The sequence below is a fragment of the Podarcis raffonei genome, chromosome 13 (assembly GCF_027172205.1).
Source record: "Podarcis raffonei isolate rPodRaf1 chromosome 13, rPodRaf1.pri, whole genome shotgun sequence".
Lineage (NCBI taxonomy): Eukaryota > Metazoa > Chordata > Lepidosauria > Squamata > Lacertidae > Podarcis > Podarcis raffonei.
The window spans coordinates 36,479,910-36,503,559 of record NC_070614.1 but is presented as its reverse complement, the minus strand read 5'-3'; the positions used below and the strand labels follow the sequence as shown (position 1 = coordinate 36,503,559).

The following is a 23,650-nucleotide window of genomic DNA, read 5'->3' as shown; positions in this document are numbered from 1 at the left end:
TCCTCTTCTCACCTGCGCGAACACTTCTGGAAGTAGGCAAGCAGGCCTCTACCTGCCCTTGGGCTCCCCAGCCTGCCTCTTTACGCTAAGCCTCAGCCCTCTGTGTGGGCAGCTGAGTGACAAACTGCTGCACCCTCCTGAAGGAAACAGGCAGAAGGAACAGCACCTCTCCGCCGCATCGCTTCAGGAATTCAAAATGGCTCTCCGTTGGGGGATCTGCTCCGCTGGGAAGATCAGCCACGATTTCATCGTGGCCTTGAAGACTTTGCCGACAGTGGATCACAAGGTTGGATAACAGGCCTGGAACAAATGGTGTGGGTGGGTGGGTGGCATGGGGGCACAGGGCAGCCAAGACCAGGTTCTATCACACTTTGCAGATAGATTGCCAGCTTTCTTCTGGGAGAGCCTCTGTGCCGTTAAGAGCTCCCTGTCGCTAGAAACGTAGCTGGCAAAGCTTTCCTTTACCCCTGCTAGAAAAGTGAGGAGCCTTAGCTTTGCGGTGGAGCATGTGGTTTTTGCGGGGACGCGGGTGGCACTGTGGGTTAAACCACAAAGCCTAGGACTTGCCGATCGGCGGTTTGAATCCCTGCAACGGGGTGAGCTCCCGTTGCTCGGTCCCTGCTCCTGCCAACCTAGCAGTTTGAAAGCTCGTCAAAGTGCAAGTAGATAAATAGGTATCGCTCCGGCGGGAAGGTAAACAGCGTTTCCGTGCACTGCTCTCGTTCGCCAGAAGCGGCTTAGTCATGCTGGCCACATGACCCGGAAGCTGTACGCCGGCTCCCTCAGCCAATAAAGCGAGATGAACGCTACAACCCTAGAGTTGGCCACGACTGGACCTATTGGTCAGGGGTCCCTTTACCTTTACCCTTTACAGGAAGAAGTTCTATTGAAGCCTTAGATTAGCAGTACCCGGAGGTCCAGCGGTCCGCCAACCCCGTGGCCAGAGGGGAAAAACAATTCCAGAGACTTCTTGGTCAGAGAAAAGAGATTTATTGAGATCTGCGCAGAGGCAGCCAGTGGAGTCCTCTCCAAAGACTGGCTACGCCCAATTTCACATTTGCAAACTTTCTTATACCTTGAAAACACCCTTCCCTCCCCAAGCTTCCCCAAAACCTTCTCCAATCAGCTGGCAAGTTTTAGCTTACTTCCTTATATGGCATATGGCTATCTAAACGCCCCTCCTTCCCTTGTTCGTGTGTTCTTCTCTTGCATTACTGCATCAGAGAGCATGTGCAGAGAGTACTGCAGTTTCTACTTAGCTGAGAGAAAAAACAGGAAATGGGCTTCCCTGCTAGCCAGCAGAAAGAGGAAGTAGCTCCCAGCTTGCAAAGCCGCTGCTCGCTGTCTGCTAGCCGGCAGAAAGAGGAAGTGGGCCTCTTCCCAATTCAGCAAAGCAGGATAATATGCAATTTTAACAGAGCAATTTAGAAAAGAATTTATCAGAGCAGAACAATTTACTTAAATATAAAATACAGGGAATACCTTCCCTGTCCCTTCATTCCCTCCTCTTCTTTTGGGACAACCTATCTCCTAGGTTCGTCCTGGTCTCTCGGGTTTATAATCCTGGGGAAGAGCAATAAGGGCCATGATTCTTTTTGCATCACACCTTGTAAGCATTGCACGAAGCAGGATATACAGAAGCAACAAAAAAAAAAGCAGAAGGATTAACAGCGGCCCTGCTAATAATACCACAATATGCCTGAGCCAACTGCCATGAGGCAGCCAGGAATATAACCAACCCCATAGATCACCTCCTGTAGTTTTCAGCGGGTTCCTGGCTATCATTGTTTCCATGTGATCAATGGTGACTGAAATATTATCTAGGACATATCTATTTTATTGCTGAAGGGCCCACTGATACTCGTGCTCTATCAGCTGCCTTGCTTTTTGGGAGGTTGTGTCCCACCTCTCTGAGGAGGAGCCTATTATCTTAACCAATTTTCCCACCTGTCCTTGTGGATGCTTAATACTCTCATGATTTCCTCCCAACATACTGTATCCGAAAGGGGCTTCTCCCTCTACATATATTAACATATACCCACAGGAATATATATATCCACCCTTGCAGAGGCCTGACACACGGAGTGACCATATCAAAGAGTTCTGGCCCCAATATCAAAAGTCCTGGCGGTGCCTTAAAATTTGCTGGGGAAAAAAAGTCTCTACGTTGGGGACGCTGCCCGCGGGCGTCCCTCCCATCCACTTGTCCAGCCGTCTGGCGCTCTTCTGGAGATGGTTAGCTTCAGAGGATCATCAGGATTTGGTGTAACTGTCCAATCTAAAATAGCCTTCTTCACTTAAGTGTGGTGGACCCAAGGGGTGAGGTAACAGCAGTGGGCCTGGGTCCACCTGTTAGAAAGAGAGAAAATCTCGGGAGAATTACTGCACATAATTATCAAACTGCACATTTTGACTAGCATGGGGGGTTATTGCAAAACTGAGTGGACAAAAGCTGGTCCATTGTCAGATCCTATTGACCTAGGTAGTCCATAGCGGGGAATGATCTCCCTAAGCAGGCACCTGGTTACTTCAAATGCCTTTTCAGTTCTGGTGGGCCAGGCTTCAACCCATTCTATATACGTGCAGATCGCCACGAACAGGTAGCGGTATAGTCCACAGCGGGGCAATTCAGTGAAATCCACAACAAGGTCTTCCATGGGTGCAGTTCCACTATGCTGAATCCCCGGGGGAGCCAAGGGTCCGGTTCTAGGATTATTCTTTTGACACAGCAGGCATTTCCTGGAGATCTGGGCTGCCAGTTGATAAAGGTGGGCTATATAGAAGCACTGCTTCAGCTGTCTGGTTGTGGCATCTGGTCCCATGTGGGTGGACTCATGGTATCTCTGAGTAATCTGCCGAGAAAGGGACTCTGAAATCCATATTCTGTCATCATGAGTAAGGTACCATCCTTCTTTGGACATAGTCAGCCCCTGGGCATCTGCAGTGTCCCTCTCCTTTTGGTGTATATTGGCTTATCAGCGGTGTTCAAGATCCTTCCAGGGACCAGTGCTCCAATAACTGACGCGGGAGCTGGTTCTCGGGCTGCTTCCTTGGCCACCCTGTCTGCTAGTCGGTTTCCTCTGGCCACTTCTCCTAGTCCAGTTTTGTGTCCATAACAATGGATAACTGCCACTGCCTTGGGCTCCCATACAGCATCCAGAAAGTTCAATAAGGCTTGTGGGTGGGCCACCTGGTTTCCTCTGGAGGTAAGCAAACCTCTTTCCTTCCATAAGGCTCCATGGGCATGTAAAGTCAGAAAGGCATACTTAGAGTATAAATGTTTATCTTCTGTCCCTTTGCCAAGCACAAGGCTCTGGTGAACGCTGTTATTTATGCCAGCTGGGCCGACGTTCCAGGCGGGAGTGGCTGCGCTTCGATCACTTGGTCTTCCAAGGCTACCACTGCATAGCCTGCTTTTCGCTGTCCAGCCTTAACAAAGCTGCTTCCATCCACAAACCATGAAGGCCAGTGGGGGTTTGCTTCATCTTTGAGGTCAGGCCTGCTAAAATATTCTTCAGTAGGGTGGCTACTGCCACAACTGCTCTCATGCACGGCGGTAAGCCTTGTTCTGTAGGCGTCAGGCGCTCAGATAGGTATGCCACTGGCTGTTGCCAGCTTCCCAATTTTTGGCACAAAACCCCTTTCGCCGTCCCTTGGTCCTCATCCACGAATAGAATAAAGGGTTTCTCAGGATTTGGGATGCCAAGCGCTGGGGCTTGCTGCAGTGCCCTCTTCAAATCCACGAAGGCTTGCTGTTGTTCTGTGCTTCAAACAAAGGGGTCTCTCTCAATTCCTCTGGTTGACTCATGTAGAGGCTTGGCAATGATGCTGTAATTAAATATCCATATCCTACAAAATCCTGCAGACCCCAGAAAGCCACAGAGTTCTCTGCAGTTCTTTGCCTCTGGTATCAGGATAATAGCCTGCTTCCTTTCTTCACTGGTAACAAAGGGGTCTTCCACTGTGATTGGCATTGCCTCAAGATCCTATGTTGGAGCAGTCGCTCTAGATGCACCCACACTCCTTCAGTCGCCCTTCGTGGGATAGGATACTTATTTACTGCAACAGGATTGACAAATGGCTTGGGCTTCACAATTATTGGTGGGATATTCTTTGCCATTCCTAGGGGGTTCACTTGTTCCAGAATACTGGCGGGGATGGGTCCCTCCTCTTCTTTTACCATCATGAGGTGCCAGTACTCCCTCAGGGGTGCCTCCACAACCAGTTCCCCAAGTGACATAATGGACATTGTGGCTTCTCCCGATGGCTTTAAAAGTAATTTGGGCTTGCAACTTTACCAACAAATCTCTTCCTAATAATAGAATAGGGCATTCTCTCTTCCAGTGCCCTTCCTGTCGGCAGATGGCGCACTGATTCCGTCCGAGACGGCTTCGCCCTCCTCCCCGGGCACTTCCTCTTTCCTGAGGGGTGGGTGTGGTAGCCTGTAATGCCGTCAACTTCCTTGTTTGATACTTCTCCTTTTTTTTTTTTTCCTCTGGGCTTCCTCATCTCTCTGATTGTAAGTGGTTTGAGCTAACTTCAACATCTATTCCAGCCCATGGCCGATGCACCCCTCATGCTTCTGGATTTTTTCTTTTGGCGAATATTGGACGCTGCCTGAGCTACAAAGGCAGCCTTTATAATGGGGCGTTGGCAATATCATCTGGGTTCTCCTCAAAGGTAGGGTTCTAATTTCTCCAATTGCACACATCAGCACTTGAAAAAGGCACATGTTGGACTGTATAAGTGCATGGTGGTGCTTCCCCACCCTGTCCTGGGGGGCTGGTGGGTCATACACTCTGCATAGAGGCATCATTGCAGTCCCACCCTTTTTCTGTGCCTTATGGGACTTATAGAGGGACACCCTGGTTGCTGCTAACAAATGGGAACTAACATCCACTTCTTTCACATAGGGTTGTACATACTGTTGCAATCTCAATTGTCTGATACTGTGTCCACATTTTTTCCTTTCTTTGCTAACTCAATTAGTCCCTTCATAAACTCCTCATCATCCTCTTCCTCTTTGCTCTCTAATTCATCAACCTTGGAGGGTTCAGGCTGAGGGCCGGCTCCTCCCTGGTCCTGGGGCCCTGGGCCTGGGGGATTCGCTAGAGGGGCAGCTGGTGGAGCATAGGGTGGCGGCGGTTTAATGACTTCCCCCTCTTCTCCTTCCTCTCCTTCCGGCTCTGATATCACCGGAGGCTTTTCTGACTTCCCTGCCGGTTGGACTGCACATATTGTATTTTGTGGGGCGTCGCCTCGGCAGGCTTTCAGCCACGGTGGATTCTTTTCTACATTGATTTTCCAGGTAGAAATATAAGGGATCTGGTCTGGGTGGACCTTCAAGATATTTTGATATAGTGGGTTGATTAGTTGCAAATTAAATCTGCCCTCCGAGGGCTAATTAGTTCCTTGGGTGGGCCAATCAACCTCACATAATGTCCTCATCCTCTCTCTTCTCAATTTGAACCCAATCATCATGCTTCGTAGCTGCTTTCCAGTTGGTTAAAAAGCATTTCAGAGGACTACGTTAGCTTGCCCCAGACCCCATTTTTTTTTTTTTTTCAGATACTCCGCTCCTAACCGGGCTTAAGATCCTTTCACACACCAACCACTACAGACTGTGACTTGGCGAACTCTCGTTGCTAAGAAATGCACAGCCCTGCAATCGCTCGGCCAAGGGGACGCTAAGCCCCGGCCCACACTTGACAATTCAGCCGCTGGAGTATCTGACATGCAACACACAAAACACACCCCAATATAATTCCAACATGCAACACACAAAACACACCAAAATAATTTTCCCTCTGTTTCCCCTTTCCCCAACCTTACTGGCGGCACTCTACTGCCACCTCTGTTTCCCCTTTTCCCTTTTCCCGTCCCTGTCTGGCGGGGCGGCACCTTATTGCCACGGCCAGTTCCTTTGTTCCTTTTCTGGCGGCACTCTACTGCTCACAGCCAGACCCTTTATCCCTTTTCTGGCGGCACTCTACTGCTCACAGCCAGAGGAAGCTGATCAGGCTTCCTACCACGCCCTTTCCCTTGGGCTTACCTGTTCCGCTGCGGACCCCTCCTTCGGCCGTCCTCTTTTCTCTCTCGACTGGGTGTCTCGGCTCAGGCACAGCGTGGCGATCTCCCCCTACGAACTGGCAGGGTGCGCGCTGGAGATTGCGAGCCCTGGTCCTGGTTGCTCACCCGGTCGAGTCTGGCCCCTCGGTCCACCTTTCGTGGGGTGGGGACCCATCCCGGACACGAGCCCCCAAAATGAAGCCTTAGATTAGCAGTACCCGGAGGTCCAGCGGTCCGCCAACCCCGTGGCCAGAGGGGAAAAACAATTCCAGAGATTTCTTGGTCAGAGAAAAGAGATTTATTGAGATCTGCGCAGAGGCAGCCAGTGGAGTCCTCTCCAAAGACTGGCTACGCCCAATTTCACATTTGCAAACTTTCTTATACCTTGAAAACACCCTTCCCTCCCCAAGCTTCCCCAAAACCTTCTCCAATCAGCTGGCAAGTTTTAGCTTACTTCCTTATATGGCATATGGCTATCTAAACGCCCCTCCTTCCCTTGTTCGTGTGTTCTTCTCTTGCATTACTGCATCAGAGAGCATGTGCAGAGAGTACTGCAGTTTCTACTTAGCTGAGAGAAAAAACAGGAAATGGGCTTCCCTGCTAGCCAGCAGAAAGAGGAAGTAGCTCCCAGCTTGCAAAGCCGCTGCTCGCTGTCTGCTAGCCGGCAGAAAGAGGAAGTGGGCCTCTTCCCAATTCAGCAAAGCAGGATAATATGCAATTTTAACAGAGCAATTTAGAAAAGAATTTATCAGAGCAGAACAATTTACTTAAATATAAAATACAGGGAATACCTTCCCTGTCCCTTCACTATCTCTGTTATTGCCAGTTATTTTTTTTTAAAAAGATTCTCATGGAGTGATTCTGGAGAAAGAATTACTTTCTGGAGAAAGACCTGGAAGAACAGCTGCCAGTCAGAGTAGAGAACAATGGGGTAGAGGGACAAATTGCCCCATTTTCTTTGAGGGGAAGCTTGGTTATAAGCTCAGCTGTGGGGCTCATGCTTTGCATACAAAAGTTCCCAAGCTCCATCCGGCTAGGGCTGGAATAGGCTCCCTGCCTGGAAGCCTGGAAAGCTGCAGACAGTCAGTGCTGACAATAATGAACAAGTGACGTGGACTAGCGGTTTAACATGATGTAGGGCTGTTTCTCATGCCTCAAAAGCCCCTGCCTTCTCTGTTTCTGCTTCACAGGCGGATGTTAAAAGACACAGGTGGCCTGCCATAAATTAAGTGTTGACAATGAGAGCGAACGTGGCGTAGTGGTTACAGCAGTGTTTCTCAGACTTGGGTTTCCCGCTGCTGTTGGACTACAACTCCCACCCTCCCTGACTACTGGCCCTGCCAGCTAGGGATAATGGGAGTTGTAGTCCAACAACAGCTGAGGACCCAAGTTCGAGAAAAAACTGGGGTTAGAGTGTTGAATGGCTCAGCCATAAAGCTCGCTGGGTGTCCTTGGGCCATTCACGGTCTCTCAGACTAATCTCTACCTCGCAGGGTTGCTGTGAGGATAAAATGGGGAGGGGATTGCCATGCATGTCGCCTTGAGCTCCTTGGAGGAAAGCTGGGCTATAAATGTAACTTAAAAACAAGAAGTGCCGGAGTGGAACCCCCAACAGCAGTGCCATTCCATTACATGATGGGCTGCTGTTCTCCTGATCTGCCATTCCAGGAACCATCACTTTCTTTGACTGCTGGTGCTCCAGTCTTGGCCACTTTGCTTCCATGTAACACTGACTATGTGAACCTGTATGCATGGTCTGTGTGATCTATCAGGGAGCTGCCTTCTACCAAGTCAAACCACTTGGTCCATCTAGCTCAGGGTCGTCAGGATGGACATGGTTTGGTCTACCAACCTGGTGCCCTCCAAAACACCTGGAGGGCACCAGGCTGGCAAAGGTTGGGCTAGCCTGTCTCCACTGCCTAGAAGCAGCTCTCCAGAGTAGAAAAGGTTACAAGGGAAAGAGTCGCAACATTTTGCTGCAGTTCTGGGTAGTAGTAGTCTTTTCTTTTAACTACCTGACAAAAACAACAACAACAACAAGCAGAGCATGACTGCCACTCCTTCAAGAGAAAAGCTGTCTTCATGAGAAAAGTGCATTTTGGGCAGCCACCCAAGGCTACACCCCCAGTTTCAGCTAACATCAGCTAAAAGCTCCCAACTCCCTGTCTCTTGCCTTTGAAAAACTGCCAGCTGTTATTTCTGCTACCTCTCTTCTTCCTTCTCTCAGCTCAAGGGCGTCATCTTCTTCAAGCTCTGATGGGTATCTCATTCAAACAGACAAAACAAAACACAGAAAGATTCCAAACGATCTCCTCCGGATGATCTGATTACTAAGCATTCATCCTAATTTGCTTGCACAAAGCTTCCACATAAGTTAGATGGTGCCAGTTTCTTATTAAGCATTCATTCTTATTTGTTTGTGGGGTTGTTATGTGATAATGAACATTCATCCTGATCTGATTGTGCAGCATTTATACATCTCATTGTTAAACATTTGTGCACGCCACACTTCTCACTTGCTGACAAAGCCCATCCGCCTGCCCCTGATCCTGGCATTTCCCTGGAGCTTAGAGACACAAGTTTTAGTTTTGCAAAACTGCTCCCTCTCTTCATCACACACCTGGGTTTGATATGTGCAGCCTTATACAGATCCCACTTCACCTCAGGTAAGCATGAAATCCCTCCTAGGAGCCACACCTCGAGATTCGGGATTTGTCAGAACTTGATGCGCATTACAGCCAAATGCTGCAAAAAGATCTAACCCAGAAGAGCAGCTGTTCCCTGCTTCTGTACTCATAATCACTAAAGGGCATTATCATCACTCACATGGGTTGAGGGTGAGGGTGAAAGGCACCATTCTTTATATTGACTTTTGAAAGGGGCATAGCTCAGTAGGCAGAGCACCAGCTTTGCATGCAGAAGGTCCCAAGTTCAATTCCTGACATCTCCAAGTAGGGATGGGGGAAGAGGTCCCTGACTCGGTGGCGAAGGAAGGCTCTTCGGCACCCGGTGCGGGGTTTTGGAGAGGCGTGGCAAACCACCCAGCGGTGCATGCGCACTGCTGATACGGACGGCACTCAAGTGGCGCCCATATGGGTGGCGCTCGAGCAGTGCCCATAACAACGGCGCCCGCGCACCCTCAGCCGCCCTACAGTGAGTGTAGCCCTTGGCTGGCTGCCATTTTGACACCCCCCCTCAGGGTGACACCCGGGGCAGACTCCCCGCCCCTGCCCCCTCCTTCCTACGCCCCTGCCCTGACTGAAACCCTGGAGCCGCTGCCTGTCAGTGCAGACGATATATATATATTTTTCAAATAAATTTTTATTGTTTTCTTCATATGATCCTTTCCCCAACAATTCTTATTATCACAATATAAACCCTTTGACTCTGCCGAGTCTTGACTTCCCTCCCTCCCAGCTGCTGGTATATACATCACATACTTTTTGCGTATATTATTATCATAACTCTACTAATTTACATTGAAGCTATTATTCCAGTCCTGCTAGTGTCTTTAAACTTTTATTGTTCTCCTTTAAATATTCAATGAATTTATTCCAGTTGTTGTCAGTGCAGACGATATTAAAGCTAGATGGACCAATGCTGACTAACTGTATAGCAGACTCCTATCATTCTTGTGATGGTACGAAAAGTGATCAGCTTGTAACTTACTTTGGCATTCAGTTACAAACTAGGGTGACGTGAGGCTCTGTCGTTCATGACCTCTTGTCTCATAGGCTGGCTCTTCCCTCCCCAGGTGGCTGCCATTGCTTCTCGAGACCTCAAGCGCTCTGAGGAATATGCCAAGCAGCATAATATTCCTAAGGCCTATGGATCGTATGAAGAATTGGCAGAGGACCCTGACATAGGTGAGGTGGATGGAGCTTGGAAAATCAGCCCAAGTGGGGAAAGGGGAAGGAGGTGTGATCTTCTCAGGCAGCTTCCCCAGCTTGATGCCCTCCAGGTGTTCTGGATTATGCCTCCCATCAGGCCCAACCAGCACCCACGCCCAGAGTCAGGGATGATGGGAGTTGTACCCATCTTGAGGGTACCAAATTAGGGAAGGCTGTTCTAATGGAATCTGGATTTCAAACTAGAAACAGCTTTCAGACAGGAAGACATCAGACGCCACCCTCTCTCTGTCCCTTGTACACATCTCTCAATGACTCTGCAAAAGAATAATAGGAAGCTGTCTCATACCAGGTCAGACTGCTGAGCTTGCTTAACAACGGTGTATCTTATGTGTATTTTAATGCACTGAATACAGTGAAAGATTATGAGGCATAGGGGAGTGGAGTGTGTGTGTGTGTGTGTGTGTGTGTGTGAACTTAACAGCACTTAGCTTATATTTTTTTTAAAAAAATAAATGTTTATTGAAGTTTTACAAATCAAAAAATTCATCATTTCAGATATAACATTACCATAAATGAGGCTCATATAAAAAACAGAAAAACAAAGATATATAGCAAAAAAAGAAAAACAGAAAAAGAGAAAAAAGAAAAATCCACTTTCTTACATTTACAAAATTCCATACCCCTCTGTCTTGACCTCCTCACATCCCCCTTTTTTGTGTTCCTCTTTGTTCCAATCAAATTCAGCAAATTCAAACCCTTATTTAAACCATGCTTAAATTTATATTCTTCTAATTATTATGTCCCAATTTTTCATTGTTTTAGCCCATTCCTCATCTTATATACTATGACATAATATTATTCTGTTCATAACCCCTTCTCCTTTTTAACATTCTTCTTTTCATTCACATTTAACCAGATCCCACAAACCCTGTTACCTTCACTTCCCACATCATATTAACACTCAAACATTTTGCAGTATTTTTGTAAATAGTCCTTAAACTTTTTCCAATCCTGTTCCATCAGTTCTTCTCCCTGGTCACGGATTCTGCCAGTCATTTCAGCCATCTCCATGTAGTCAATCACTTGCGTCTGCCATTCCTCCACGGTGGGTAGATCTTGTGTCTTCCAATACTTGGCAAGGAGTATTCTTGCTGCTGTTGTTGCATACATAAAAAATGTTCTATCTTTCTTTGGCACCCGTTGGCCAACTATGCCCAAAAGGAAGGCCTCTGGTTTCTTAGGAAAGGTAAATTTAAATACCTTCTTCAGTTCATTATATATCGTTTCCCAGTAAGCCTTAACCCTTGGGCACGTCCACCAAAGGTGAAAGAATGTTCCCTCAGCTTCTTTACATTTCCAGCACTTGTTGTCAGGCAGGTGATAAATTTTTGCAAGCTTGACTGGGGTCATGTACCACCTGTAAATCATTTTCATAATATTCTCCTTTAAGGCAATGCATGCCGTAAACTTCATACCGGTGGTCCACAACTGCTCCCAGTCAGCAAACATAATGTTATGGCCTATGTCCTGCGCCCATTTAATCATCGTTGATTTGACCGTTTCATCCTGTGTGTTCCATTTTAACAGCAAGTTATACATCCTTGACAAAATCTTAGTTTTTGGTTCTAACAATTCTGTTTCCAATTTTGATTTCTCCACCTGGAAGCCAATTTTTTTATCCAAATTGTAGGCCTCTCTTATTTGATAATAATGAAGCCAATCTCGCACTTTGTCTTTTAATTTCTCAAAACTCTGCAGTTTCAATCTGTCACCTTCTTGCTCCAAAATTTCCCAATATTTTGGCCATTTGGCCTCCATATTGAGCTTTTTCTGAGACTTAGCTTCCATAGGTGACAACCACCTCGGGGTTTTACTTTCCAGCAAATCTTTATATCTTGTCCAGACATTAAACAGAGCTTTCCTGACAATATGGTTTTTAAATGCCTTATGTGCTTTAACCTTGTCGTACCACAAGTATGCATGCCACCCAAAAACATTATTGAAACCTTCTAAATCCAAAATATCTGTGCTCTCAAGAAGCAGCCAGTCTTTTAACCAGCAAAATGCTGCTGATTCATAGTACAGTTTGAGGTCTGACAGGGCAAATCCACCTCTTTCTTTTACATCAGTTAAAATTTTAAACTTTATTCTAGGTTTCTTGCCCTGCCAGACAAATCTAGAGATGTCTCTCTGCCACTTCTTGAAACAGTCCATCTTGTCCAAAATTTGCAAAGATTGGAACAGAAATAACATTTTTGGCAAAACATTCATCTTTACAGCTGCAATTCGACCCAACAAGGAAAGCTTCAAATTAGACCAAATTTCTAAATCTTTTTTTACTTCTGACCAGCATTTCTCATAATTATCCTTAAATAAGTTCAAATTTTTCGCAGTCATATTAATCCCTAGGTATTTCACTTTTTTAACCACAGTTAAACCTGTTTCATTCTGAAACCTATCCTTTTCAATTGGTGTTAAATTCTTCTCTAATACTTTAGTTTTGGACTTATTTAATCTAAATCCTGCCACATGACCAAATTCTTTAATCAATTCCAAAGCTCTTTTCATACTAGATTCCGGCTCCTGTACAGTCAAAACCAAATCATCTGCAAAGGCTTTCAATTTATATTGTTTGGCTCCGACCTGTATTCCTTTAATAGACCGGTCCCTTCTGATGATATTCAGCAGCACCTCCAGGACCGAAATAAATAATAATGGAGAGATAGGGCAACCCTGACGTGTTCCTTTTTCTATCATAAAATCTTCAGTCACCACATTATTTACAATCAATTTTGCTTTTTGTTCTGAATAGATTGCTCCTATACCATTTTCGAACCCCTGTCCCACTCCCATCCCTTTAAGATTTTTCTTCATAAAGCTCCAAGAGATATTATCAAAGGCTTTCTCCGCATCAATAAAAACTAACACAGCTTTCGTATTGATATTCGTTTGCAACAACTCCAAAATGTCAATTATATTCCTTGTGTTATCAGATAAGTGTCTGCCTGGAAGAAAGCCTGCCTGGTCCTTGTGTATTACTTCAGCTAACACTTTTTTAAGTCTATTAGCTAAAATGTCTGCAAAGATTTTGTAATCCACATTCAAAAGGGAGATGGGACGGTAGTTCTTTAATTGTGTCTTTTCAGCTTCTGTCTTGGGTATCAATGTGATGTACGCTTCTTTCCACGATTCAGGCGCCTTTTTCCCTTCCAAAATCTCGTTGCACACCTCCTTTAATGGTTGAATTAAAAAATCTTTCAAAGTCCTATAATATTTGGAGGTTAGTCCGTCCGGTCCTGGAGATTTGCCCAGTTGCATGTTCTGAATGGCACCTTCAATTTCTTGTTCTGTGATTTGGTGATTCAATATTATCTTATTTTCTTGAGATATTTTTTGTAATCCATTGGTTCTTAAAAATTGGTCAATGTCAGTTTCTTTCTGCGGCCCTTGCGTGTAAAGTTGTTTGAAATATCTCTGGAAACACCTTCTAATCTCCGCCGGGTTCTGTATATTTTTCCCATCAATCTCAAGATTTGTAATCGTATTTAACTTCTGTCTTTTTTTCAGCTGCCACGCCAATAGCTTCCCACATTTATTGGCTGACTCAAAAGTCTTTTGTCTCATTTGTTTAATTTTCCATTCTACTTCCTCATTAATCAGTTTCATATATTGCACCTGATATAGCTTGATTTCTCTTAGAATCTCTTTTGAATTTGGTTTAACTCTTAGCTTCTTCTCCCCTTCTTTTATTTTCTCCAAATTTTTCCCTTTTTTCTCATTTTGAGATCTCTTTTTTATTGCATTCTGTTGAATCAGGAACCCTCTCATGACCGCTTTGCTTGCGTCCCAGATTGTTCTTTTTTCGACCGTGGTTTTCATATTTATTTCAAAATAGTCTCTCAGAGTCTTTTGGGCCTTCCTTACGATGTCTTGATTTCTTAATAAGGTGTCATTCATCCTCCATCTGAAGGAACCGCTAGGCGTTAGTTTCATTTCCATCCTTACAGCATTATGGTCGGAGCAGGTTTTTGGGCAGATTTCCACCTTTTTTATCTTAGGTGCCAGGCCTCTAGTTGTCCCAATTTGGTCAATCCTTGTCCATGTCATTTTGGCTTCAGAAAAGAACGTTCCTTCTCTACCTAGACAAGTCCATATTGTCAGTCAATTCAAAAAAAAGTTTTTCGTAGTCTGCCCTCTTTCGTTACAGTCTGTCTTTGTGCTTTGTCCATGTTCGTAGATACCACTCCATTCATGTCTCCCATCATAATAATGTTATTATAGTCCATGAAATCCATCAATGTCTCATGCAATTTCTTGTAAAACTCCGATTTCCCCTCATTTGGTGCATAGATTCCTAAAATCAAAAATTTTTCTCCTTGTGTTTGAATTTCAATTGCCAAGATTCTTCCCTGTTCATCTTTAAAAAGAAATTTTGGTGATAGGCTTTCTTTTGCATAGATAACCACTCCTCTCTTTTTCACCTTATCTGAAGAAATAAATTCTTGGCCTAGTTTTTTATTAATTAACACTTTCCTGTGAAGCCTAATCACATGTGTTTCCTGCAAGCAAATTATGTCCAATTGTTCCTTTTTTAATAAATGAAAGATTTTCCTCCTCTTTTCAGGGGAATTCAAACCATGAATATTCCAGCTTAGTAGTTGCAGAGACATGCCGAGGTAGTACTATTTTCCTCCTGTTGCACCCAAAAGTGGCGTCTCTTTCTCAGGATCTTTCAGTCCCCCAGGTGTGGGTATTGAGCTTAGTAATCCAGGTCCTAAGTCACTTGGTTCTTCAATCCCTTTCTGAAGGTCTTCTCCGTAGTCCTTCAAAAATTTGTCCTTGTCTTCCACAGATTTAATTTTAACTTTTTTCCCTCTAAAGGTGAAAGATATCCCCTGGGGGAATTCCCATCTGAAGATGATCTTGTTGCTCCTCAATAGTGGCACCAGATCTCCGTAGTTCGCTCTGAGCTCAAGCAAATGTTTCGGGATGTCCTTATAAATTTCCAACCTTGAATCTTGGATCTCTAAAGGCGTCTTGAAGTGCGCACTCAGAATCTTATCTCTTTCTTCCTTCGTTCTAAGGGAGATCAGACAGTCTCTCGACTTAATCTTCCTCCCTCCCTTTCCCAATCTGAATGCACTTACAATTTTAAAGTCCTTTTCTTCTTCCAGAGACCAAAATTCTGTAAATTCTTTTGTAAGATACTCAATTAAATCTTCCTTCTCAATTTCCGGAACTGATCTGATTCTCAGATTATTTTCTTTATTTTTTAACTCGATCATAGACAGAAGTGTCTGATGTTTCCCTATCTGTTTGCGCATAGGTTTGATTTCTCCTTGAACTTCTTCAACTTTCTGCTTTGCCTCCTCAGCTATTTTACGATTTGCAGTAGTATCTTCCACAAGCTTTCCAATAGTTTGTGCATTTAAATTTACTTGTTGGGTCAAATTGTTAATACTGGCAGTATTTTGGTCTATCTTAGCTGACTGGTCAGTCACTTGTTTGCTTAGACCCTCCAATTTTTCAAAAATTTTATTTAACACTGCAGTAAAGTCCCCTCCTGAGGCCATTCCTTCCGGCCTAGGTTGTTCTATATCTTCCTCTTGTGCCACAGGAATCGTGGGAACAGATGATCTGCGTAGCTGAGAAGTTAAAGTAGTTTGCACTGTTTTTGCTTTAGCTGATCTTGTCCTTCCACTCATACCCCTTCTTATCTATGCGTCAAGGTCAGTCCCACAGTCTGTCTTTCTCATGGAAATCCCCAAATCCACAGATGGAAAATTCCCCCAGTAAGTTGCCAAACCAAGATACTCCACTAGAGGGACACTATGTTCAAGAATGTTCAAAGATGTCGCAGTTTGTAAAAGTTACAAAGTGCCCTCTACAAGTTAAATAATATCCAGTTGCAAAAAGACCTTCAGACTCCTTTTAAATCCATTAAGTTTCCACAGAGTTACTCTTTAAAAGTTGACATGTCCCAGCATAATGCGAGATACAAAGTGACAGTTCCAAAGCAGCCTTCTAATTCCAGCCCTGGCAACTCAGTAACCAGGGATTCAATTTTTTTCAAGTCCAAAAGTCCAAAGAATCAGTAGGAAAAAGCTGATTTTCACCTTCTCCACCCCAAAATAAATTGAGGAGAGGATTTATACTAATGTGGGAGTTTGAGTCTTGTTAACTACCAAGTTCCAGGGGCTTGGGTTCTTTTAAAAGTCTTTGCTTTGATCTTAAAACAAAAACCGAGAGACGGACTTCCTGGTTGCGTCTCCCGCTTGTATGCCAAATTAATTAATTTTAACTTCTTAATCCTGATTCAGTCTCCTACTCACGGGTAGTAGTTTTGTAGCCGAATGGTTCCCAGGAAAAGGGTCAGCGCTCACCGACAGCAGCTTAGCGGCTTCACTCCGCAAAAAGAGCGATCGACTCACAGCACCGCGCCAGCCCCGACACGGTCCGGAGCCCCTTACGGGGTCCCTTCACGTGATCGGGGAGCGCTACAGGTGCCCGCCGAGTCCCACGACCACAGGCTATCTCCACCTGTGGGTTTCCGACGAGGGTCTCCGCTTCGCCGTAGCGGACGACCCGTTTCTACGGAGCTTCCCCTTCACAAGCGAAAGGGGACCGCCATTGCCGTTCGCGCCGCCCCCGGAAGTTTTATATTTTTTAGTTGCTATTTGTTGGAGTTGTTAATATTGTTTTATAGATTAATGATGTCGATTTGTTAATCACATAACATTACCTTTGTTGTCATTGTGACGTTTCGCTTATTTTCTGTTAATAGTGTTTTACAGGTTGCAATCATTTTGTTGCAGATTTGTTAATTATTTTATATGATTTATATGAAGAAGCTGCATGGAAGGACTGTGCTATGAGGAAAGACAGTTCTTTTCTTGCAGAGCAGAACAGAAGCTAAATGTTCTGCACATGGAGAAGGGGAAGGCCATTCCGCCTCCCCATGGACAGATTGCTAAGAGGCTGAGAAGACAGTGAGATGCTGGTGGCTCAGTTGGGAAGGCTGTGTGGGCTGGATCAGGCCAGGCCCATAGGCTGCTATATTAAACAGACCCCTATATTAAACATACTCCAGCCTTCTCAGGATCTGGAACCCAGCCAGAATAAGGAGCAAAACTCAGATTCTTGGTTTCCCAGTGGTTTCGTAGTGGTGGGGTTCAAGTTACCATGGAAAATCCCACCTTCTAGCATAGAAGCTTTGCCCACTAATCACGGATCTTTGAGGGGTTGGCCACGATAGTTAGTGGTGAGGGAATGCTCTCTACATTTGCTCAGAAACACCTTTATCATTTCACTAGTTTCAGGCCACAGAAAACAGACTGAGGTTGAGCCTACAGGTTTTGTGGCTAAATTTTTGCTTTCATTTTCTGCTCCCCATCTGCTGGGATCCCTCTTTCAGACGTAGTCTATGTGGGGTCGGTCCATACTCAGCATCATGCACTCGTCCTCCTCTTCCTCCGTGCGAAGAAGAATGTCCTGTGTGAAAAACCCATGGGCATGAATGCAGCAGAAGTCTGGGACATGGTACAAGTGGCTAAAGAGAACAATGTGTTCCTCATGGAGGTAGGAAATATTGAGGCAACGTGGGAAGCAGTGTGATACAGCAGAAAAAGAGTGGAGACTGTCTGCAAGATATGGGTTCAAGTCCTATTTCTGCCTGTTTATTGAACATTCATGCTGATTTGCTTGCACAAAGCTTACACAGAGGTTAGGCTACGTCTGGTCTTCATTGAACATTCATTTTGATTGGTTTGCACTGAGGTTATATGGCAATGAGCACTCATCCGATTTGTTTGCACAGTAGTTCTACATCTTTTTGTTAATCAGTTGTTTATCCCACAGTTTTTAGTACATTTCCGCATCACTTTCCTAACTGTAAGAAGTCCTTTTTTAAAAAATTAAAAGGTGGATTTGTCGTACAAGAGCAACAGAATATTTTAATCCACTTTCATTGTGCAAAACCTAAATTTCTGGTAAACAGTTGAATCCGTCCAGCAAATTACTGACAGTCTGGAGGTGGCCTTTCTAGCTAATTATGGTTTACTGTGAATGAGCACTATGCTATTGCACACTCCTCCCCTGTTGCAACCGATAAGCCTTAGTTTCCTGTTACATCTCAACCAGGGATCATGGTTTGTTTGATGATTGCTAGCCAATCTTAAAGCTGTGGTTTGTTGCTGGCGTTTGCCGATACTGGCTTATTAGAAAGCAACAAACCACAATCTCTGTTAATGGGAAGACTGATAAATTGGTAACAGGTTCAAGGGTCCTGTGTTAATTCACATGGCCCTATACAACATGGGCCCAAATTACCTTACAAACAGAGACGGCTCCTGGCTGACATATAATGGAAGGGATTTCTAAAGGGTAGGTGTGTCACTATGCTAAAGGTTCGATTCTTGCATTGTACGGAATGGCCCTCCCGATTAGATGATATTTACAGAAGGCCCTCTCCTGCAGAGCATGGTGATCAGCTGGATATATAAGCGATGAGATTCTCTTTTAGATATCTAGCTACCAAAGGAATTGCGGTTAACTGCTAGCAAGAGAACACAATTAAGCTGCTCTGAACAATACAGGAACCAGAGTTGTCCCCACCGATCATCTTCTGGCAACCCTCCCATAGAGGTACTGTGCAGCAGGTATAAATTCAGCAGGTGCAGCTCTCCCTTATGATTGCGGACATAGCGAGGAGGAATGTTTTGTCTGCTGAATGTCAGCATTGTGCAGCTGTGACAGGCACAGACGGGAAACTGGCAATCTAATAAATGTGGCAAGCTTAAAGTTTTGCAAGGCACGAGCTGACATTGCAACCTTTACCATGTGAACTCTGGGGCACTGGCAAGGTTCTGGCAAGACTGTTAGCAGTCTGGGCTGTCACTGATTACCAGTCTCATGCTGCTAATCCTGCACATTTGCTTTTGTAGATCTTTGACTCCAATAAACCCGCATATATTACCTACTGCGCTCCCTGCTCATTCTCTCCCCTGCCTCCTGCACTCCCTCCCTCCTCGTTCTTCCAGTTCATCTCCTGCCTTAGGCAAAGAGGTGAGCAAGTGTAGCGGAATTCCAGCTTTTTGTTTCAATTTATAACACACCCTGAAGTTTCTAGCCCTTATGATTGCCAGGATAGAATTGAAATCTGTATGAGGATTCTCCAACTTGGATGCAAAGTGGCCTGATTCTTCCATTCTACATTGGAAGCTGCCTTATATCAAATCAGGCCAACGGTCCATCTAGCTCAATATTGTCTGCACTGACTGACAGTAGCTGTCCAGGGTTTCAGACAAAGTTCTCAACCAGCCCTACCTGGAGCTGCCAGGGATTGAATCTGACCAACCTTCTGCACTCAAGGCAGACACCCTGCCACTGAGCAATGGCTCTTCCCCAAATCCTGTTCTTTAGTACATTCACATGTTTGAATTACTCTTTCTTTTCCATACATCCCACTTATTTTTTCAGTTTTATCTCCTGCCAGTCACTACACTATACTGACTCTCCTTAGCCAGTCTAGTGCTTTATTTGCTGGATTTATAAACCAATGGGCTTGTTTGTTTTTTTCTTACCTAAAATTGCAGAGCACCTAACACATTAAACACTAGTCACTGTGGAGGGGCCAAAACACACACCAAAAAACCTATTCAGAAGATTCACCCGCTTCTCAGCCTTCTCTTAGTTTTACGGTTTGCACCAGGCATTGCCCACACACTTTTAAATATCTTAAGGACTAGAAACTTGGTTGCTGAGACACCTGTTAGTATGACACACAGGCTGAAGTTCCCGAGATTCTGAAACTCTGCGTCGAATGCCAAATTGTTCTTCATACCCACTCCCTCTTTCTTTTCCCGAATGGAAATGCAGGGTATAACTTAGCCTCCATCTCTTCCAGGGCTTCTGGACAAGATTCTTCCCTGTATCCGAGCAGATCCGCACTCTGCTAAGTAAGAAGGATCTTGGGGACTTGAGGGTGCTTCGAGCTCAACTAGGCTTTCGGATGGATGACATCCCAAGGCTGGTGGATAAGAAACTGGGTGGAGGCGTCATTCTGGACTTGGGCTGCTACCTCATTCAATTTGCATCGATGATTTTTGGGCCTGAGAAGCCACAAAGCATTACAGCCTCAGGGTTCCTACTTGAGTCAGGTGAGGCTGCTACAGTGAGGCAAAGAGAGTGGAGTTTGTGGGAGCCCTAGGGCTATAATTATCGTATTTTTCGCACTATAGGACGCACCGGTCCATAGGACGCACCTAGATTTGGGGGGGGGGAAATAAAGGGGGGGAAATTATTTTCCCCCCCGCCAGGCGCGGGGGAAGCCCGAGCTTCCCCCTCCCCCAGAAGGGGACCCAGAGCCATGCCGAAGCTGCGCAGCTTTGGCATCGCTCTGGGAGCTTGCGGGGCTGGGGGAGGAGGAAGCCCTCCGCCAGCCTCCAAACCATGTCGGGAGACAGCGGGATGGCGCGCTGCGCCTCTCCCGCTGTCCCCCGAGTTTGCGGGGCTGGCGACGGGGAGGAGCAGGCTTCTCCCCCCCGCCAGCCTTCTAGCCAAGTTGGGGGACAGCAGGATGGCGGCGTTCCGCCTCCCCGCTGTCCCCCGAGCTTGTGGGGCTGGCGGTGGGGCTCTCCTGAAGCCTGGAGAGCTAGAGGGGTTGGTGCGCACCGACCCCTCTCGCTCTCCAGGCTTCAGCGAAAGCCTGCATTCGCACCATAGGACGCACACACATTTCCCCTTCATTTTTGGAGGGGGGAAAGTGCGTCCTATAGTGCGAAAAATACGGTAATGTTTGGGAGATATGGATTAGTGCTTCATCACATCCTTTTCTGTGCTTCCCAGGAGCGGATGAAACTGTTGGCATTGTCCTCAACTACTCAGGGAACCGGCAGGCTGTGCTTAATTGCACCATGATGATCGATCTACCAGGAGAGGCATTAATTGGGGGAACTGATGGGATTATCAAGGTACTTGACTAACTGTGTGGGCAGATGCCTGACTTGTGAGATGGGCTTTGTTTACTTTACCAGAAGCACAAGGTCCACGGACAGGTACAAAATGGAGGCTTGGGTGTACAAAATGGTGGCTCAGTGAGACGGAGCCAGTGGCCTCCTGTACTCTGTGATCCATACCCTGGGATAGATATGCTATAAAATCTGCACCCGAGTTACTTCAAGATGAAGAATTTTAAATACCAAACTTCAGGGAGAACAGGACGGACACAATTTTTGTTGTTACTATAGATAAGCTAGTAGAAATCAGAAACCCATGTGAATTTACTGCAAATCATAGAGTATCATGTCATCTCCATTCTGCCCATCCCTAGCATGGAATATTGTGGATTCATAAATGGCAAGTGTATTATACATAATGGAGATGAGGAAGATGCGTACTTACTTTTAAAAATTTGGATTACAGTGGTACCTCGGGTTAAGTACTTCATTCGTTCCGGAGGTCCGTACTTAACCTGAAACTGTTCTTAACCTGAAGCACTTTAGCTAATGGGGCCTTCTGCTGCTGCCACACCGCCAGAGCATGATTTCTGTTCTCATCCTGAAGCAAAGTTCTTAACCTGAAGCACTATTTCTGGGTTAGAGGAGTCTGTAACCTGAAGCATATGTAACCTGAGGTACCACTGTACTTACTTCTGTATCAAATTTTCCTCCCAAGACATCCAAGGCGGCATATATAGGTCTGCCCCTCACTACTTTTAAAGTCACAACAACCCTGTGAAGTAGAACGATGACACGCAAAGTCATTCAGTGAGTTTTGTGGCTGAATAGGGATCTACACCCCACTGGTCATGTTGGAGGGAAATGAAGTCCAAATGGCTAGGACAATGAAGCAGAGAGAGATTTTAGGCTTGGGTAGTGAGAGTTGCTGTGGAATTCAAGCTGCCACCCAAATGGTTCTCTGATTCATAAGTTGCCTTTGCGTGCCATGAACTCCCTAGGTGACCTTACCAAGTTGTTAGCCCTCAGTATGAGCCGCCTCACCCGACTACATGTATAATACTCAGAAGTAAGAACTCCTCAAGCAGCTGGAACACCCCACAGACGAGGGCAGGCCCCTACCAACCAAAGGGCAGCAATACCAATGGTGTTTCTGGCAATTCTGCCTCCGAGCAGCAGCGGCTTCTCTTCCCCATTCACCTCACAGAACGGCAATGAACCCTGATTTCTGATCCACAAACATGGAACGAAAAAGCAATCTCCATTCCTTTCTTGATTTCTGTTGGAATTCTCTGACACCCTTAGCTGAGAGTGATCAGGGAGATGGGAGTCTAGCAGTCACCAGCACAATCTAGATCATAGAATATCACCGCTTTGATTCTCAGAGTAGACAAATTCCAGAGTCTCTCTGCTTCCCATCAAGAAAAGGGATGTTGCTTCTTTCTCTAGATCCCCAACCACATGAACAGCCCCACAGTCATGTTTCTCAAAGGAAAGCGCTGGGAATGGCCCCTGCCAACTTCGCCTGAACCGCTGTTCTTCGAGCACGACATTGGGCTGCGATACGAAGCTGAACATGTCCGGCTGTGCCTACTGAAGGGTAAGGCTCCTGTGGAGGTGGTGCTTTTGAGGAGCGTGAATAGCTCATCCAGCATCCATAGAAGGCGACCACATGTCTCTGAGGAGGGCTGGCCCTACCATTAGGTCAGGTGTGGGGAACCTTTGGCCCTCCAGAACTACACCTTCCATCTTCCCAGACCATTGGGCTCTGCTTGCTGGGGCTGATGGGAGTTGAAGTTCAGCAAAATCTGGGTGGCAAAAGATTCCCCCTAGCAATGTTAGAGGTAAAGCGAGCCTTCAAAATTTTAAATTACATGAAAGGACAGCAAGTCATTAGTTATTTAATGTTTTATTGCTGTTGGAAATTTACTGTAATACCAGGGAGGGGAGAGGCACCTGCAGGATAAATTATATATTTTTGCCTCAGGTGCCAAAGTAACTTCAACAACCTTGGCCGCTATATGCCCCTGCCCTGCACTTTATGGGGTGGGATTGGCTGAGGCAGCGTTTGCTGCTTGGCTCAATCAAGAAAATTTATTGGGCCGCCTCAACTTCCAAGCATCTCACAAGCAGCGCATGAAAGGAAAGACCTCTCCCCCACTATATTACGCACCAGCAACTGTTACCCACAGGCATACTGGCCCTGAATCTGGAGGCTTCATATAGACATCACAGCAAATCCCCCTTCTGTCCACTAACACTGCTCTCCTAAAAACACTGCCATAAATGTGATCCTATATAACTTGAGAGTAGTTTAGATTTGTGCTAAAACAGGGATATCTATTAGCTTAATGAATGGCCCATTTCCTACATCGTTATTACAGGCCCAGGAAAATGTGCATAGGATTGCAGTCTAAATCTACTTTGAAACCCAACAGACCTCAGAACTGTACCTAATAATCCAGGTTCTATTAACCCGTCTTTTGTGCAGGTTTGAAGGAAAGTCCTATCATGCCTTTACACGAGAGTGAAATCATAGCAACCATCTCTGATGAAGCACGGAGGCAAGTGGGTGTGATCTATGAACAAGATCGGGTCCAATGTATCAACCAATCTGAGAGCAGAAAATAAACTTTGCACTTTTTTTGTCGGGAAACTTTCTATTACCTGAAGAGTGGCTGCATTTATGAATGCTGTTGAGTACTGTCTGGGTGAGGGCATGGAAACTCGTCTACCTAGAAAACAAACTATCTGAAAATGTGTCCAGGATATATT

General features: G+C 45.6%; 1 protein-coding gene across 1 annotated transcript; it reads left to right on the top strand.

Annotated features, from left to right (window-relative positions):
- LOC128400814 (trans-1,2-dihydrobenzene-1,2-diol dehydrogenase-like) lies at window positions 1-23,532 on the top strand. Its single transcript, XM_053363386.1, has 7 exons — window positions 1-286; window positions 9,824-9,935; window positions 17,335-17,498; window positions 19,825-20,077; window positions 20,766-20,890; window positions 22,325-22,475; window positions 23,367-23,532. The coding sequence occupies exons 1-7, from the start codon at window positions 197-199 to the stop codon at window positions 23,504-23,506; spliced, it is 1,035 nt and encodes a 344-aa protein (XP_053219361.1). The 5' UTR covers window positions 1-196; the 3' UTR covers window positions 23,507-23,532.
- The last annotated feature ends 118 nt before the right edge of the window (window positions 23,533-23,650 follow it).